The sequence below is a fragment of the Heterocephalus glaber genome, unplaced genomic scaffold (genome assembly GCF_053883595.1).
Source record: "Heterocephalus glaber isolate CG9 unplaced genomic scaffold, H.glaber_assembly_v1.0 deba00001781, whole genome shotgun sequence".
NCBI classification, from domain to species: Eukaryota; Metazoa; Chordata; class Mammalia; order Rodentia; family Bathyergidae; genus Heterocephalus; species Heterocephalus glaber.
The window spans coordinates 5,906,605-5,924,079 of record NW_028258467.1 but is presented as its reverse complement, the minus strand read 5'-3'; the positions used below and the strand labels follow the sequence as shown (position 1 = coordinate 5,924,079).

Sequence of the window (17,475 nt, the reverse complement as noted above, 5' to 3'; positions counted from 1 at the left end):
TTGAGCACCAGCTGTATGCTAGTCTCTGTGCCCTAAGTGTCAACATTGCTGTTATCCTCATTTTAAAGATGGGTAAACTGAGCCTTCAGAAAAATGTCAGTCCCATGAGCATTTTGCCAGTTTTGTTCACTGGTCTGTCCCCATTGCCTAGAGCCGTGCCTAGCATGCAGTAGATGCTTTGTAACCATGTGTGAGTGAACAAACATCAGAGAGTCCAGTGAGCAGCTTGAGCACAGGGGCCCTGTGGGGAAGCCCAAGCTGAGCTTGCCCCAGGCAGCCAGATCCTGGCCCTGCAGGAGCAGCAGGGAGGCCAAGCCCAGCACTGTCTGTCCCGGTCCCTGCAGGCAGCATCACAGGCACGGCAGCAGCATCTGAGCTCACTGCAGGACTACATGCAGCGCTGCACCAATGAGCTGTACTGGCTGGACAAGCAGGCCAAGGGTCGCATCCAGTATGACTGGAGCGACCGCAACCTCGACTACCCCAGCCGCCGGCGCCAGTATGAGGTGGGTACGGGTCTGGAGAGGGCCAGGAGGGGTTTGGGGCTGCCAGGCCAATGCTGAGTCCCTGACCTGCTGCAGAATTTCATCCATCGGAATCTGGAGGCCAAAGAAGAGAGGATCAACAAGCTACACCGTGAAGGTGACCAGCTGCTGGTGGCTGAGCACCCTGGGAAGAACTCCATTGAGGTGAGTGCAACTAGGGAAGTTGGCTCCTCCAAAGTGGGGACTCCTCTGGGGTGGCCTCAGGTGTCCTCTGCCCATGGGCTGCCTGGAACATGGCAGCCCTGGAGGTGGGATCCCAGGGCTGCATCCATGTCTCTCTGTCTTGCTCTGACTCTGCCTCCCCTTGCCACCTTCATTCTCCCATGTGGCCGTATTAGTTCCTGGGGCTGTCGTGCTGAGTTGCTGTAACCTGGAAGGCTTTACACAGCAGTCGTGCATGCATCCGTTCTAGTGGCCAGAAGTATGAAATCCACATGGGGCAGACTGCACTACCCTGGGCAGGACTTGTTCCCTGCTTATTCCCAGGTCTGGGGTGCTGGCCATCTCCAGTGCCATGCCTGTGTTTGCTCTTCTTTATTTTATTTTATTTTTTTCTTTTAGTACTGGGGATTGAACCCAGGATCTTCATACTCAGCTACATGCCTAACCCTTATTTTAAAAATTTGAAACTAGGGCTGGGGATCGAGCTCAGTGGTTTCACCGCCTGCTGCGCAAGTGCAAGGACCTGAGTTCGATCCCTGCTACCAAAAAAAAAAAAAATGAAACTTGGGGCTGGGGGTTTAGCTCAGAGGTGCCACTGCCTGCCTCAAAATCGCAAGGTCCCGAGTTTGATCCCCGGTACCAAAAAAAAAAAAAAAACCAAAATTTGAAACTGGGTTTCACTAGGTTGCTCAGGCTGGGCTCGAACCTGGGATTCTCCTGTTTCAGTCTCCCAAAGTGCTAAGATTACAGGACATCAGTCATTGGATTTAGGGCTACCCTAATTCCAGGATGCTTTCATTTTAGGATTCTTACTTGATAATCTGCAACAACCCTATATCCAAATAAGGCCACATTCTGAGTTCTAGGTAGACATGAACTTAGGAAGAACACTACTCAACCCCTTGTAGTATCTTTGTGAGAATTTTTTAAAGGTATCACTCTGGGCTGACACAGGCCCTATTTGCCCCTTGTGGACTGTACAAGCTGAGCATCTGTATGTGGCAGCCCCCTTTGGCTCCTTGACATGCTTCCTCTCTTCCTCCTACCCCTGAGCTGGGGCTGCCTACGTCTGTGGGAGCTGCCCCCAGAGAGATATCAGATACCTCCCTCCCTCCCTGCTCCCTGGCCCAGAATCCCACCAGTCCCTCCTTTGGTGTGTGGTGACTGGCTCCTCCTTTTCTGGCAGGCGCACATGGAGGCTGTGCACGCAGACTGGAAGGAATACCTGAACCTGCTCATCTGTGAGGAAAGCCACCTAAAGTTTATGGAGGACTACCACCAGGTACCAGGGGTACTGCTGTGGGGGAGCCCTCAATACCTACAGCCTTGAAGTCACAGGGTTGCCTCCCTGGCCCCACACCCACATCACTGATGTCGTACACAGCGTGTCCCGGGCTTGCTGAGCATGTCCCTGGGGACCAAGAAAGGGATGTTTCATTCAGAAGGTCAGCATGGGGCCCAGGAATAAGTATGTAGTTTTTCATTTTGAGGAAAAATATATTACATAAAATTTGCCATTTTAGTGTGCCCCCCGCCCCCGCTTTGACACAAGGTCTCACTATGTTACCCAGGCTGGCTTTCAACTCCTAGGCTCAAGCAACCTCTCTGCCTCAGCATCCTGAGAAGCTGGGCTACAGGCATGTGTCACTGTGCCTGGCTTGTTTTAGCCATTTTAAGTGTACAGTTGGTTGCATTCATAATACTGTGCAACCATTACCTTTGTTTCCTGAATGTTCCCATCACCCAAACAGAAACCCTGACCCGACCATCACACCCCACCCTCTCCAGCCTGGTAACCTCTGGCCCCGTGCCATCTCTGCGACCTTGCCTCACCTAGAGATGTCACATCTAGAATAGATGTGAGCGGTGCATGGGCCTGTACCATATGTGTCCTTTTGTGTCTGGCTTCTCTTTCCGAGCACAGTGTCCTGAAGGTTCACGTGTGTTGCAGCCCGTGTCAGTACCACATTGCTTTGCATGTCCGAGCAGTCTCTCATCGTACAGAAGGCCAGCCCACACTGCGTCTGCCCTGTCACCTGCTAGCAGATGCTTATTTCCAGAGGTTTTTTTTTAGCAAGAGCTGCAGGTGACTCCTGTGACTGGGTTTTGGAGACCCAAACACGAACTCAGATAACACCATGACTACTGGTTGGGCATCTGAGTGACTCTGTGAGCTTCCTAGGGACTTCATTCCAGGCTGCAACCCAAGTGTCCAGTCCAGGGAGCAGCAGACAATGAATAAATTGAGAGTCGATGGACAAAGGAATGGACAGAACTTTCAAGAACAAAAAGGAGGGACATATAGCAAGGCTTAGGATGAAAGCACAGTCACACCCTGTTTAGTGATAGGAGATGGGATGTGAGAAGTGTGTCATTGTGCGACTTTGCCACTGTGTAGCATCACAGAGTGCATTTACACAAACTACGATGGCTACAATGTCACCAGGTGATAGATTGTGGCATATGATTGAGCAAGATGTCATCATGTGCCACGTGACTGTATGGTAGTGCCAGGGTGTTCTTGGCCTAGAGAGGAATGGAGTAAGAGAGAGCCTAAACTTCCGGGTGTGGTGAGACCTTGTCTCAAAAAAGTAATAACAATAAAGGCTGGCAGTGTAGCTCAGTGCTCCATGGGCTCAATCTCCAGTATCACACACATGCAAAGCAACTTACTGGTATGTAAACTACAGGTCAGTACATCCTAGAGGTGCTGTCCTGGGCTTGGTAGGAAGGAGCCAGCTTCTTCCCCGTGAGGTCTCCCAGGAGCTGAGCGTACAAGGGAGGGAGGAATGTCCTGAGATTTGTAGAGGGTCCCATCTTGGATCCAGGATCCATGGGATGCCCATGCCCACCTGGGACTTAGCCTGACACCAAAAACGAGGTGTTGCTGGTGGCTTCCTATCTGTGACAGGGCTACCTGTCCCTCCCTAGTTCCACAAAGATGTGAAGGATGCCCAGGAGCTGCTGCGAAAAGTAGACTCGGACCTGGACCAAAAATACAGCCCTGACTTCAAAGACCGATACCAGATTGAGGTGCTGCTGCAGGAGCTGGACGTAAGTCGTGGTGGGGAGCCTGCCACACCCCATCCACCTTGACCCAAGCACCCCCAGGGCACCCACCCAGCCCTTGCTGCCCACAGGACCAGGAGAAGGCACTGGACAAGTACCAGGATGTGGTGCAGGGGCTGCAGAAGCGTGGGCAGCAGGTGGTACCACTCAAGTACCGCCGGGAGACACCACTCAAGCCCGTCCCCGTGGAGGCACTCTGTGACTTTGAGGATGACCAGGTGAGCTGCTGCCTGAGCCCGAGGCAGTTTGGGCCCAGGTCACTGAGTTTTAAGGGTCTCACGCCTGGATCCAGGGCCTGTTTGGATGGCCAGGGTCACTGTGCTGGTCCTATCTCTCATGGTAGTAGCTATGCACTCCCCACATCCTGCCAGAGCTGCTTGGCCTTTCATTCAACTGGCTTAGCCACCAAAGTCTCAGGGAAGCTTCTCACTGACGCACTTGAAACATGTGTAGCCCAACCAGTCACCAGCCAGGGAATGGCAGCCTCTCATTGGTCATGCCGTAGTCCCATGTCCACCTGGAAGGGATGAGGCCACATGGCTTGGGTTTGGGTAGGGGTGGCTTCCCAGTGGGAAATCAAGGTGAGGGTGGGGCTGCAGACCAGCATGTGCTCCTTTGTGGGGACCCTCTCCACTGTCTCTGGCCAGGCATCTTGGGGAGCCTCTGAGAGATGGGCTAAAGCTTGCCTACTCCACAATTTAGGGGGTCGGAGAGTGGCTGGGCTCCCAGGCAAGGACTGAGGGCCCCTCATCTCCTGCATGGCCTGCTCCTACCAGGGCCCCATCTCTCGAGGCTACAGCTACACCCTGCAGAAGAACAACGGGGAGAGCTGGGAGCTTACAGACAGCACTGGGAACAAACTGACCGCCCCAGCCGTTTGCTTCATGATCCCCCCCACCGACCCTGAGGCCCTGGCTCTGGTGGACAGGTATGAAGGCAAAGGAGGAACCAGTGTGGACTGGCCCTGCTCCCACTCCTCCTCAGGACCCCTTCACAGCCCTGGGCTTCCTGGCTGCTTCTGATGTCCCATTCTTGCAAGCCTTGGGTGCGGTCAGCGGGCAGAGCTATTGGCACTGCTGACTTCTGAAGTGGATGTTCAGCTACAGGCCTTCTTAAGTGCCTCTGGGCCTTTGAACATGCTGTTCGTCTGCTGGTGACACCCTTCTTACCGCCCAGTGACTTGATGCCGATTCTACCCCCTACTCTTTGTTCTCCTGCACCTTTTCTCACTGGATGTACCACAGTTCACTAAAATGATCTGGGCATGCACCAGTCTTGTTGGACCTAGGCATCTTGGTCAGTACTTGTGGGACTTAGTTCAATACCTGATGTAAAGTAGGCACCCAAGAACTCCTTAAAGAATGAGTGAATGACTCAGGAATGACTGCACTGAGCACCTCCTGTGTACTGCTCCCTCAGAGGCCACATCTTGCTGGAGAAGACTAGTAGCAAGCAGATCATTTAGATAGTAAAATCTCAAAGCAAAAAGAAAGGGTGAAAAGGAAGAAGGGAGGATGGAGGGCCTTTCCTAACCCAGGAGCAGACAGACCAGTGTCACAGTAGGCCCTTGCTGTTTGCATTTCTAGTTTCTCAAAGCACTCTGATGAACATCTTGGCTCCTCTGGGTTATTTGTCCAGAGTCCAGGGTTCTGTTTCTGAGGGTGGGTGGCCAGTGGGCTCTTGGGTCCCTACCATGTTCCTGTCCTCACAGCCTGGGCAGCCAGTACTGCAGTGTGCGGCAGAAGGCGGCTGGGAGCAAGCACACGCTCCAGCAGCGGCACGAGGTGCTAAAGGCAGAGAACCCTGGAGGTGGGTACCAGGCCACCTGCCAGGGGCCGAGGGGTGGGGCAGGGAGGACAGGCCAGACCGGGTCTGTGTTGGATGTGGGGTGGTGGGGGTCTGGCCCTGGAGGGGAGGGGAGCTCAGGCTGCCTTCTGACACCCACTGTCACCCCTAACAGTATGTCCTCTCTCCAACAGATGCCTCTGACCTGCAGGGCCGGCAGCTGTTGGCTGGTTTGGACAAGGTGGTCAGCAATCTGGACCGACAGGAGAAGGCCATCACAGGGATCCTGCGGCCACCCCTGGAGCAGGGCCGGGCTGTGCAGGACAGTGCTGACCGGGCCAAAGACCTCAAGGTACTGCCAGGCTGGAGCACAGGCTGGGCCCCTGGCCTTGAGTCCTCTGCTGAAGACATTCAGGAGAGGTAGTTGCCAGGGACAGCTTGTGATAATAACCAGGCCCTGAGACATGGAGGTGGCAGGGGCCATTTCGGACACTCATGGGGGCTTAACCAAGGACCATGCTCCAAAGAGGTGCCTAGTCGCGGTGCTCCAACACACCCTCAAGATGCAACCTGGGTGCTACCTCTGTATGGCTTGTCAGCAGCTTGGGGTTGTAACCATAACAGTGACAGCAGCGACTGGGACCCACACGAGCCTGTGCCAAGCAAGAGGCTGTAGGCCGGGTGGCACGTGGGCTCTGGAATTTCAGAGCTGGATCATTAGCTGCTTGCCCTGAGACATGCTGTAGAAGCCCCAGAGCCTCAGACTCTAAGGTGGGGCTCCTGGGGGGTGGCACAGGTGTAGGCACCACTATCTGTCACCAGTGCCTTTTGTTGAGAGTTTCCCGAGTCCTCCCAGCAGCTCTTTGGGGAGGACCATCACTGGCTTCACAGAGGAGCACTGCGTGTGTTCAGAGAAGTGCACTGGGCCCTGACATGGCCTCGTGGCGAGTTGGGGCTGAGGGGATGCCTGGTGCAGGGACGAAGAGTGAAGCCATGGAGAGGGGCACTTGGTCCCACCACATCCCTTTCTAGGTCTTTGAGATTGGGGTGGCCCCACCTGTCAGTGGGAGAGTAACAGTACCAACCTTGGGTGTCCCGAGTCTGTGGATTCATCCATGTGAAGACTTAGAGCAGAGACTCTTCAGTGATTGCCTGTTCATTGTCTGCATCACTGTCATTACTCACAATCTACTCACATCACAGCTCTGTGGGCTGTTCCCTGAAAAAGCAGACCCCTGGTGTAGTGGCCAGCACCTGGAATCCCAGCATTCTGAGAGGGTGAGGCAGGAAGGTGGAAAGTTCAAGGCCAGCCTGTGCAAACTAGTGACTTAGTGAGACCCTGTCTCAAAAAAATGAAAAAGGACTAGGGATGTAGCTCAGTGCAAAGACCCAGGGTTTAACCCCCAGTACTACAAAAAACAAAAACAGATTGCTAGGCCAGTGCCCAGATCCCATCAGACTCCCCAGAGTGGGCCAGGCTACTGTGCTATCCCTAAAGAATAGAACTCTTCGTGCCCACTCTGGTACATGCTTGGAGGAAAGGGAGATGGGGTTGTGGCTAACCCCAGGGATCTGGTTCCCACAGAATATCACCAACGAGCTGCTTTGGATAGAGTCCGAGAAGGTGCGGAGCACAGCTGAGTGCGAGGCCTTTGTCCAGGCCCTCCCAGACAGTGGCACTGCACCCTTGCTGAGGACCCGGGTGGAAGACACCAACCGGAAATATGAGCACTTGGCACAGCTGCTGGATTCGGCCCAGGAGAAGTGGGTGGCAGACAGACCACAGGGAGGTGGGGGTGGGACCAAGGAGCCACCCTCGACTCCTGACCTCTGTGTTCAGGATTGATGCGGCCAACCGCCTGGAGAAGAGTCTGCAGCAGGGCCGGGAGCTGCTGGCCTCCCACGAGAACCGGCTGACCCAGGATGACACAGTGCCCGAGAGTAGCTCTGTCGTGGATGGCAAGAGGCAGGAGCTGGAGGTGAGTGTGGGGCCTGAGTCTTGGGACCTTTCTCCGAGCTGGGTGATAGGCTCAGGCTATCTGTCCCCCTTCCCTACCTTGGGACAGATGAGGACACCCCAAGAGGCCTCTAGGAGCCAGTCCCTGCAGGTTCAGAAAGCCTACATTGTGCCAGGGTGGAGTCACAAATGGAGACCTATGGCTCTGATGCCAGCTTTTCACACTTTGTGGCCTGTGAAATTTCAGCTTTTGGCATTTTACTATCAAGGTTCTGCATAAAATTCAGGTTCCCCAAGTCTCTTGAGCAGATCTAGCAGTCTGAGCCCACAGCCCGGTCAGTTCTGAGATGTACATGTGCCTGCCTGAGCACTAGAGGCCCTGGGAGTCTGTGGTCCACAGCAGCTTCTTCTTCATGGTCCATCCTATGCCTGGCCTCGGGGGCAAGGAAATGGGCTCCACAAAGGCCTCACAGCCAGGGAGCAGAAGGCCTGTCTGGGTTGGGGCACATGCTGCCCACTCACAAGTTTCTAGAAGTGAAGTTTTCAGAGTTGTGTCTATTGTAATGAAGGGAACACTGCAGAGTGACCAGGTGTGAGAAGCACAGAGGCACAGTACATTCATCCTGCTCCTGGCTTGATCTCTCCCAAAGTAGGTGACTCTGCTCTGGGCAGTTGTTTGCTGGCTGTGGGGAGCTCTGGCCACAGCAATGCTGTCTGTTCCTCCCACAGGCCATGGCTTCCGAGCTGCAGGCCCAGAAGTTCCTTCTGGGCGAGGTGGAGCAGAACCTGCAGGCAGCTAAGCAGTGCTCAAACTCACTGGCCAGCCAATTCCAGGAACACTGCCCCGACCTTGAGCGCCAGGAGGCTGAGGTGCACAAGCTTGGCCAACGTTTCGACAACCTGCGCCAGCAGCTGGAGCGCAGGTGAAGGGCACTGGGGTGGTGGGTGGGGGCCTGGTGCAGCTAGTCTGCCCTGAAGCACCAGGTTGAGGTCCTGCAATGCCACCAAAGGCTGTCCTCTTTTTGAAAACAACATACATAGCCAGGTGTGAGAGCACACAGCTATAACCCCAGAACTCTGGGAGACTGAGGCAGGAGGCACAAGTTCAAGCTCAACCTGGGCAACTTAATGAGACCTTGTCTCATGTTAAATGTCACGTGGAGGACCTCAGTGCAAAGGCCTTGGAGTACCAAACAAACAGACAAACAAACATATATACAGTGGGCCAGGGATTTAGCTCAGTGGTTCTGTCACCTGCCTTGTAAGCACAAGGTCCCGAGTTTGATCTCCGGTACCAAAAAAAAAACAAAACCAAAAAACCATATATAACAAAGTAAGAAATTCAGTGACTTGTACAGTGGGACCCTCCACATGTGACTTCCATAAGCTGGGCAGGTGGGGAGGGATGTCTATGATGACATCTTTGGGGGTGCTGCTTGTCACTCTTCTTGTCCTGTATTTTGCCAGCCTCACGAGACAGAGAGGGTTGCATCCTCCTTTTGTGTTTTTTTGTGAGTTTGTGTAGAATTGGTTTCTTCCTTAACTATGTGGTAGAATTCACCAGTCAAGCTGTCTGGTCATGCAATTTTCTTTTTTGAGGTTTTTGTCTATAGAGTCAGCCCCTTTAATAGATTTCAGGCTATTCAGTTCAACTATTCTTGAATTAACATCAATAATCTGTGTCTTTCAGGAATTTATTCATTTCATGTAAGTTGAATTTCTTGGCAAAGTTTTTCACAGTTGTTTTCCTGGTGCCCTTTCAACACTTGCAGTATCCGAGGTGGTGCCCTACTGTCACTCCTGATATCATGCCTTCTTTTATTGTATCTGCATCTTTTTTTAAATTGGTCAGTGGTTGACGAATGTATTGATCATTTCAAAGGACTAGCTTTTTTGTTCCAGTGATTTCTCTCTCCTTCTTTCCTGGTTCCTATTTCATTGGTTTCCTTTCTGCTGTTTACATTAGGTTTACTTTATACTTCCTTTTCTCTCAAGTTGGGAGCTTAGATCGTTGAGCTGAGAGAGTGTTTTTAAAATATAAGCATTTAGTGCTACATAGTTATCTTTAAACACCGCTTTTGCTACATCTCACACTTTTGATTTTTTTTTTTTTTTCTTTTTTTTGGTACCGGGGATTGAAGTAGGGACCTTGCACTTGCGAGGCAGGTGGTGGAACCACTGAGCTAAATCCCTGGCCCACACTTTTGATATTTTTATTGTCAGTGAGTTGGTAAGATTTCCTGAGCCCCCTATGGTTTCTCCTCAGACTCTTGGGTTGTGAAGGTGAGCACCTCTGCCCCACAGTACATAGACCCTGTGGCCGCCACCTTAACATTCCATGATTAACTACTTCTTTTCTTGTGAATGTTTAGGGTTTGCCCCTGTAAGTTATATTTGTTTTCTCCCCGTTTTCTTTAACAAAAGGGGGCTCAGTGAAGCATCTTCTTGCTGTGAAAGTGAAAGTCATCCATGCAAAGTGACTAACTTTACCCCCACAGGGCCCAGAGCCTGCAGAGTGCCAGGGCTGCCTATGATGAGTACCAACGAGACTACGACCGTATGCTCCAGTTCTTGTCCAACATCCCCAGCTATGAGCCCCAGGAGACAGACAGCCTCAGCCAGGTGGAGACAAAGCTGAAGAACCAGAAGGTAGGATGGCTGTGTCTGCTTCTGCAGGCACACAGAGGCCATGGAGGTCAGAGGACAGCAAGCCCCTTTCCAGGGAGGGAGCAAAGCCTTTGGGGGATGTATCAGAGCAAAGGCCTGGCTAAGCTGTCCTCCCTGGTACTCTGCACTCAGCACCTGTCTCTGGACAAGCACTGCGCATGTTGTTCACCTGTGTCTCCTCAGTGCCCATATGTGGCTTGACCACATGGTAAATGGCTACAGAAACACAAGATGGGGACAGATCCCATTCCCAAGGTTCTACTTCCTGCCTCCTCAGTGCCCCCAGACAATGCCTTGGGGTTAGGGATGAGGAAACTGGGAATCCAGTGACAGGCATTCAAATCCTAGATACACCCTCCCCAGCTGTGTCCTCCCTGTGCCTTGGTTTCTTTGGTCATAAGCCAAGAAATCATGCTTACCTCACAGGATCATCTGAAGATTAAACGAGATGATCTAGGCACAGTTATCAGAGCAGTGTCTGGCATTTCGAAGCATGCAACTAACGCTTGCTTCCTGGCAAAGACAACTGTCTTCTTGGCCCTTCTTCACAGGGCCTTAGAACTACCTTTTGTAGTGAACAAATGTATTGAAGAAAGCCATTCATTATGCTTTGTGTTATAACAGGATAATTTCAGGTTCTAAAGACTCCTGCTACTATATCAGTAAAGTTTGGGTTTTGGTATTTTTGTTTATTTGGGTTTTGGTGGGGTGGGGTTTTGTTTGTTTGGGGTGCTTTTGGTGTTAGTTGTTAGGGTCTCTTGTTTTACAGAATCTGCTAGATGAGATAGCGAACAGGGGACAGGAAGTCCAGAAGGTCTATGCCAATTCCCAGCAGTACCAGCAAGCTGTAAAGGTGAGCCACGAAGACTGTCTGGGTACACTCACCGGGGGTCTTGTTCCACCCAGGAAAAGCACAGGCCCTGGCGTGGTCAGTGTCATCCTCAGGTACTGCCGGCAGCTGTGCAAACTGGCACAGCCCTTTGGGAAAACAATATGGTATCATGCATCAAATACCCTAAATAAATATTCTTTGAAGGAGCAAACTCTTTGGGGGAGGGATTTATCTTAAAGGAAGAAACAAAAGAACAATGTAGGATAAACAAACTCATATAGCAGCACTATTTATAAGAGTAAAAGTAGAAATACTAGAAATGACCTAAATGTCCAAATGGCTATGTGAATTATCACATGTCCACTTGATGGGTTATGAAATCACCAACCTGGTAAACATGAAGACAGGTGGTGGCAACATGAAAGATTTATGGTCCAGTGTTCAGTGAAGAAGCAGAAGCAAACTGTTAACTCTCCCCGCCTATCCAAAGGCCTGGAAGGGATACTCAGTTTGCCTGTGTGAGGATGGAAGGGATTGGGGTATATTGTTGAGTGACACAACAACGACTTGGATGTCATAGTCATTCTCAACAACTCCTGGTGGTGCAGCTGTGAAAAAGACCTGAGCAGCAGACTCTAAAACCAGCCTCTGGCCAAGGGTCTCTTCTTGGCTGCTCTCACCTGACCCCTGGACTGTTTCTCTCTCTCACCCAGGACTATGAGTTGGAAGCAGAGAAACTCAGGTCCCTTCTTGACCTGGAGAATGGAAGGAACAGTCACATGAGCAAAAGAGCCAGACTGCAGTCTCCTGCTGGCAAAGTGAAGGAAGAGGTGGGCTCTGCATGCTGGGCTGTCCAGAGTGGAGGTGGGGGGTGGGCTGCCTGGCTCTTCAGGGTGCTACATATAGCCGTCACTGCGCACACACAACCGGGAAATTAGACAGGCAAGAGACCTCCCCAGTGTGGATGGGTTTAGAAGGAGAAGATAAGGAACTTGTTCTGTGGCAGCAACATCGCTATGCCTAGAAAGAGAGCATGGTGGAGGTTTCTGGGTCAGTCCCATGGCTTTGGGAAGTTCCCTCCTTGCTCCCCTCAGTAAATGTAGGGCCTATACTGTTACCCTCTGGCACACATGAAAACAGCGAGGCTCAGGGAGGTGCAGAGATTTGCTCAAAGTCACTGGGGTCAAGACTGAAACCTAGGCCTTATGACTGAGTCTACCTTTCCTCTCTACAATGAGACTAGAACGGCTACAGGTAGGAATGGACAAGCAGCAGCTCCCTGGCTCTTGCTCACTTACCACGTGTTTGCTGAGTGTTATTCTAAAACTTCTCTGTAGGAAGCTGCTCTTGCTGCTAAGTTCACAGAAGTCAATGCCATCAACAAACAGAGGCTGCAGAATCTGGAGTTTGCGCTGAATCTTTTGAGACAGGTAATGCACCTTAGTAAGAAATTCTACTGGAGGGCTGGGGATTTAGCTCAGTGGTTTCGCTGCCTGCTGTGCAAGCGCAAGGACCCAAGTTCGATCCCCGGTACCAAAAAAAAAAAAAGAAAAGAAAAAAAGAAATTCTACTGGAAACTCTCCTCCCAGGTGCGAAAAGAAAGGCCTCCTAGCTGGGCATGGTACACACCTATAATCCCAGCACTAAAGAGGCTGAGGCAGGAGGATTGCCACAAGTTCAAGGCCAACCTGGGCTACATAGTGAGTTCAAAGCCAGCATGAACTATGCAGCAAGACCCTGTTTCTAAAGGGAGGGGCGCTCCTGCCTCAGAGACATGTCTGTCACTTTTGGGCAGTACCAGTGCAAGTACTGTCCCAAGTCACACTGGCAGGATAACTTATGTATTCAATTCAATAAATGTTTGCTGAGGACCTAGTAAAAGTTATTTTTTAAGGGCTGGGGATGTAGCTTAGTGGTGCCATGCCTACCTGGCAAGCACAAGGTCCTGTGTTTGATCCCCGGTACCACCAAAAAAAAAAGTTATTTTTAAAAATCCATAATCTGGGCCGGGAATTTAGCTCAGTGGTTCTGCCGCCTTCCTCACAAGTGCAAGGTCTCGAGTTCGATCCCCAGTACCAAAAAAAAGAGTTTGGGCTGGGGATTTAGCTCAGTGGCACTGTGCCTGTCTTGCAAGCACAAGGTCCTAAGTTCGATTCCTGGTACCAAAAAATAAATAAAATCCATAATCTGTGACTGCCATAGCAAGAAACTGGAAGCAGCTCAACACTGACCAGAGGTGGGCTGGTTAAATGGTGTCCACACGGTAGAGTACTGTGCTGCTGTGGAGTGATGAAACTGCACTCAGTGCCAATGGGAATTCTCTGCTGCCAGTGAGGGTGATAAGCAACAGGTGCAGAACAGGAGACTACCTTGTGAGAAGAAAAAGCAAACATATGGAGTACACTAAAAATACACATGCTGCCGGGCATGGTGGTGCACACCTAAAATCCTGCCACTCGGGAGGCTGAGGCAGGAGGATCGCCACTAGTTGAAGGCCAATGTGGGCTTCATACTAAGTTCAAGGCCAGCCTGAACTGCATAGTTTGAGACCCTGTCTCAAAACAACCAGAAAAAAAATTTTTTATAAATACACATGCTGATATATGCAAAGACAGGTCTCCAATGATGACAGACATCCCCTAGGGACAGGACCAGAGATGGGAGACAGGTTTCACTTCAGACTCCTCTGCAGCAAGTATTTTGCTTCATTTAATTTCAAAAAGTTAAACTATTGTTTGGCCACTTTTGGGGGGGGCCACTTTTAAAAGTAACCCTAGAACTCTAGTGGAATCCCTCAGGGATCACCAGACAACCAGTCTGACCTGTTCCCAGGTGAGCAGATCTGTTTAGCTCTAACCATGTGTTGCCTTCTTCCATCACAGCAGCCAGAAGCTGACATGACCCATGAAACCCTGCAAAGGAGCAAGCTGGGCTCTGGTGTGGATGAGGTGTGGAAGATTAGGAAGGAACTGGATGAGGAAAGTGAGCGGAGGCAACAGCTGGAGAATGAGGTCAAAAGCACCCAGGAGGAAATCTGGACCCTGCAGCATCAGGGCCCTCAGGAGTCGCTGGTGATCAAGGAGGTGCGGAAGAAGGTTCCAGACCCTGCTCTAGAGGAGAGTTTCCAGCAGCTGCAGCGGACCCTGGCAGAGGAGCAGCACAAGAACCAGCTGTTGCAGGAGGAGCTGGAGGCACTGCAGTTACAGCTGCATGCGTTGGAGCAGGAGACCAGGGATGGTGGGCAAGAGTACGTGGTCAAGGAGGTCCTGCGCATTGAGCCCGACAGAACCCAGGCAGAGGAGGTCCTGCAGCTTCAGGAGGAACTGGAGACACTGAGGAGGCAGAAGGGTGCCCGGGAGGCAGAGGTGCTCCTCCTGCAGCAGCGCATTGCAGCCTTGGCTGCAGAGAAGAGCCAGGTGCAAGAGAAGGTCACTGAGAAGGAAGTGGTAAAGTTGCAGAATGACCCCCAGCTGGAAGCAGAGTATGGGAGGCTGCAGGAGCAGCAGCAGCGGGAGAGCACACTCAGGGAGAAGCAAGAGGAGGAGCTGAGTTTCCTGCAGGCCAAGCTCAGGAGGCTGGAGAAGGAACGGGCCATGGCTGAGGGTAAGATCACTGTCAAGGAGGTGCTCAAGGTGGAGAAGGACACAGCCACTGAAAGGGAGGTTAGCAACCTTACCCACCAGTATGAGGACGAGGCCGCCAAGGCCCGCGCCAGCCATCGGGCGAAAACGGAGCTACTCCGAAAGATATGGGCCTTGGAGGAGGAGAACGCCAAAGTGGTGGTGCAGGAGAAAGTTCGGGAGATTGTGCGGCCGGACCCCAAGGCAGAGAGCGAAGTGGCCAACCTCCGTCTGGAGCTGGTAGAGCAGGAGCGCAAATACAGGGGTGCCGAGGAGCAGCTCAAGAGCTACCAGAGCGAGCTGGAGGCCCTCCGGAAGCGGGGCCCGCAGGTGGAAGTCAAAGAGGTAACCAAAGAAGTCATTAAATACACAACTGACCCTGAGACGGAGAAGGAGCTCCAGCGGCTCAGGGAGGAAATTGTGGACAAGACCAGGCTGATTGAAAGGTGTGATCTAGAGATCTACCAGCTGAAGCAAGAAATCCAGTCCCTGAAAGATGCCAAGCCACAGGTCCAGACCAGAGAGGTAGTCCAGGAGATTCTCCAGTTCCATGAAGACCCCCAAACCAAAGAGGAGGTGGGGTCTCTGCGGGCAAAACTGTCAGAAGAGCAAAAAAAGCAGGTGGACTTGGAGAGAGAGCGGGCATCCCAGGAAGAGAAGATCGATTGCAAGGAGAAGGAACTCTTACAGGGGAAGGAGAGAGTGGTGCGCCAGGAGGTGGTGCAGTATGAGGAAGAGCCTGGCTTGCAGGCCGAGGTGAGCTCCTTTACTGACAGCATTGATGCAGAGCTGCGGCAGATTGACAAGCTGCGCTCTGAGCTGAGGCAGCTGCAGCGTCGGCGTGGGGAGCTGGAGCGCCAGCTGGAGGAGCTAGAGCTAGAGCGGCAGGCACGCAGGGCAGCTGAGCTGGAGGTACAACGTCTGCAGCAGCGGTTGGCTACCCTGGAGCGGGAGGAGGCTGAGGCTGGTGAGAAGGTGACCCGAAAGCAGAAGGTGGTGCTGCAGCAGGACCCACAGCAGACCAGGGAACACGCCAGGCTCCGAGCCCAGCTAGAGGAGGAGCAGCACCGGCGGCAACTGCTGGAGGGTGAGCTGGAGCCTTTACGCCGGAAGCTGGCCACCCTAGAGAAGGCAGAGGTTAAGGAGAAGGTGGTCTTCTCTGAGAGCATACAGGTGGAAAAGGGTGACACTGAGCAAGAGATCCAGAAGCTCAAGAAGAGCCTGGAGGAGGAGACCCGGAGCAAGAGGGAGCTGGATGCTGAGGTGACTAGTCTGGAAGCCAAGTTATCAGAGCTGGAATTCTACAACTCCAAGTCCTCCAAGGAACTGGACTTCCTCAGGGAAGAAAACCACAAATTACAGCTGGAGCGGCAAAACCTGCAGATGGAGACCCGGAGGCTTCGATCAGAAATCAAAATGGCAGCAACAGAAACCCAAGACCTACGGAACACGACCACTATGGACTCTGGGGCCAACCTCGACTCTAGACTGTGGTCTCTGGAGAGAGAACTGGATGATCTCAAGAGGTTGTCCAGGGACAAAGATCTTGAGATTGATGAGCTGCAGAAACGCCTGGGCTCCGTGGCTGTCAAGAGAGAGCAAAGGGAGAACCACCTCCGGCGCTCCATTGTAGTCATCGACCCTGACACAGGCCGTGAGCTGTCCCCGGAGGAGGCCCACCGGGCTGGCCTCATCGACTGGAACATGTTTGTGAAACTCAGCAGCCAAGAGTGCGACTGGGAGGAGATATCTGTGAAGGGTCCCAGTGGGGAGTCATCAGTGATACATGACAGGAAGTCTGGCAAGAAGTTCTCCATCGAGGAAGCCCTGCAGAGTGGCAGGCTCACCCCTGCTCAATATGACCGCTACGTCAACAAGGATATGTCCATTCAGGAGCTGGCTGTCTTGGTGTCTGGGCAGAAGTAGGTCCAGCCCTTCCACCCATCCCTTCTTTGAGGTAGATTGCTGGCTTGCTCCTTCCCAGCAACCTGCTGAGTATTTTCTTCTCCCTGGCCCTTGTGCAGGCTCCTAGTCTGTGCTGAGTGTTTTATCCATGCCCTCTATATCAGACTGTTCAGATCACAACTCACATGCAAATGGGATGGGCAGTAACTGAAAACAGGGGGCTCTTCTCTTGGCCATCTTTCAACCTGAGTGAACGACCCACTCAATCCCCAATGATTTGATGACCATGATACCCTTTTCTCTCTCTTTCCTATACACTCTCACCAGCAGACTCATCTGATGGCTGGAAACAAAAACTACTCAAGCACAAGACGGCCATGGCACATATGCCCACTCAGGGCCTACTAGATGGTGAAATATATATAGGGCAGTAATCCTCCAGACCCATGTATATGTTCATTAAGGAGTGGGCTATAGGGGCTGCCAACCTGTGTTCACAACCTTCTAGCTTTCTACCTGGGAACCACCTATTGGAAAGCCCTCTTCAGTAGCAACTCTGCCTGAAACAACTGGACTGACTGTACACCAGAAAAGGCACATGGAACCCAGAACAATGCCTGGCTCTTGGTGCTAGAGTGGCTGTTACCTGTGGTCCAGGCTGTCCCAGGAAGCTGTGCTGCTAGGAACTGTTTCTGGTTCTGAGATTAAAAGATCTTTGTAGTGGATGTTGCTATTAGCTTTAGTTTCAGTGCCTTACCCATATTATTATCTCACTGGTATTTAGGTATACAAAACAGTTGATTATTCATCAAATGCATTTCTGGTTCTCTGTATCTCCTGTATTATGTAACAAAGTGGGAAGTAACAGGGAACTTTATAGCTTAAAAATAAAAATCTGGTGGCTTGATTCTAATTTCATGGCAAGTGTGTTTC

General features: G+C 51.9%; 1 protein-coding gene across 1 annotated transcript in view; it reads left to right on the top strand.

Moving 5' to 3' along the window:
• Ppl (periplakin) overlaps positions 1-17,455 on the top strand; it is a 45,514-nt gene extending 28,059 nt beyond the window's left edge. The window contains exons 7-22 of the mRNA XM_004864836.3: positions 345-506; positions 582-689; positions 1,894-1,989; positions 3,639-3,761; positions 3,848-3,994; positions 4,553-4,704; positions 5,488-5,585; positions 5,756-5,913; positions 7,147-7,325; positions 7,402-7,540; positions 8,248-8,441; positions 10,017-10,167; positions 10,955-11,038; positions 11,731-11,847; positions 12,355-12,447; positions 13,900-17,455. Coding sequence (XP_004864893.1) covers positions 345-506; positions 582-689; positions 1,894-1,989; positions 3,639-3,761; positions 3,848-3,994; positions 4,553-4,704; positions 5,488-5,585; positions 5,756-5,913; positions 7,147-7,325; positions 7,402-7,540; positions 8,248-8,441; positions 10,017-10,167; positions 10,955-11,038; positions 11,731-11,847; positions 12,355-12,447; positions 13,900-16,563 — 4,665 coding nt within the window. The 3' untranslated portion in view covers positions 16,564-17,455. The remainder of the gene's footprint in view (positions 1-344; positions 507-581; positions 690-1,893; positions 1,990-3,638; positions 3,762-3,847; positions 3,995-4,552; positions 4,705-5,487; positions 5,586-5,755; positions 5,914-7,146; positions 7,326-7,401; positions 7,541-8,247; positions 8,442-10,016; positions 10,168-10,954; positions 11,039-11,730; positions 11,848-12,354; positions 12,448-13,899) is intronic.
• Positions 17,456-17,475: the final 20 nt, after the last annotated feature.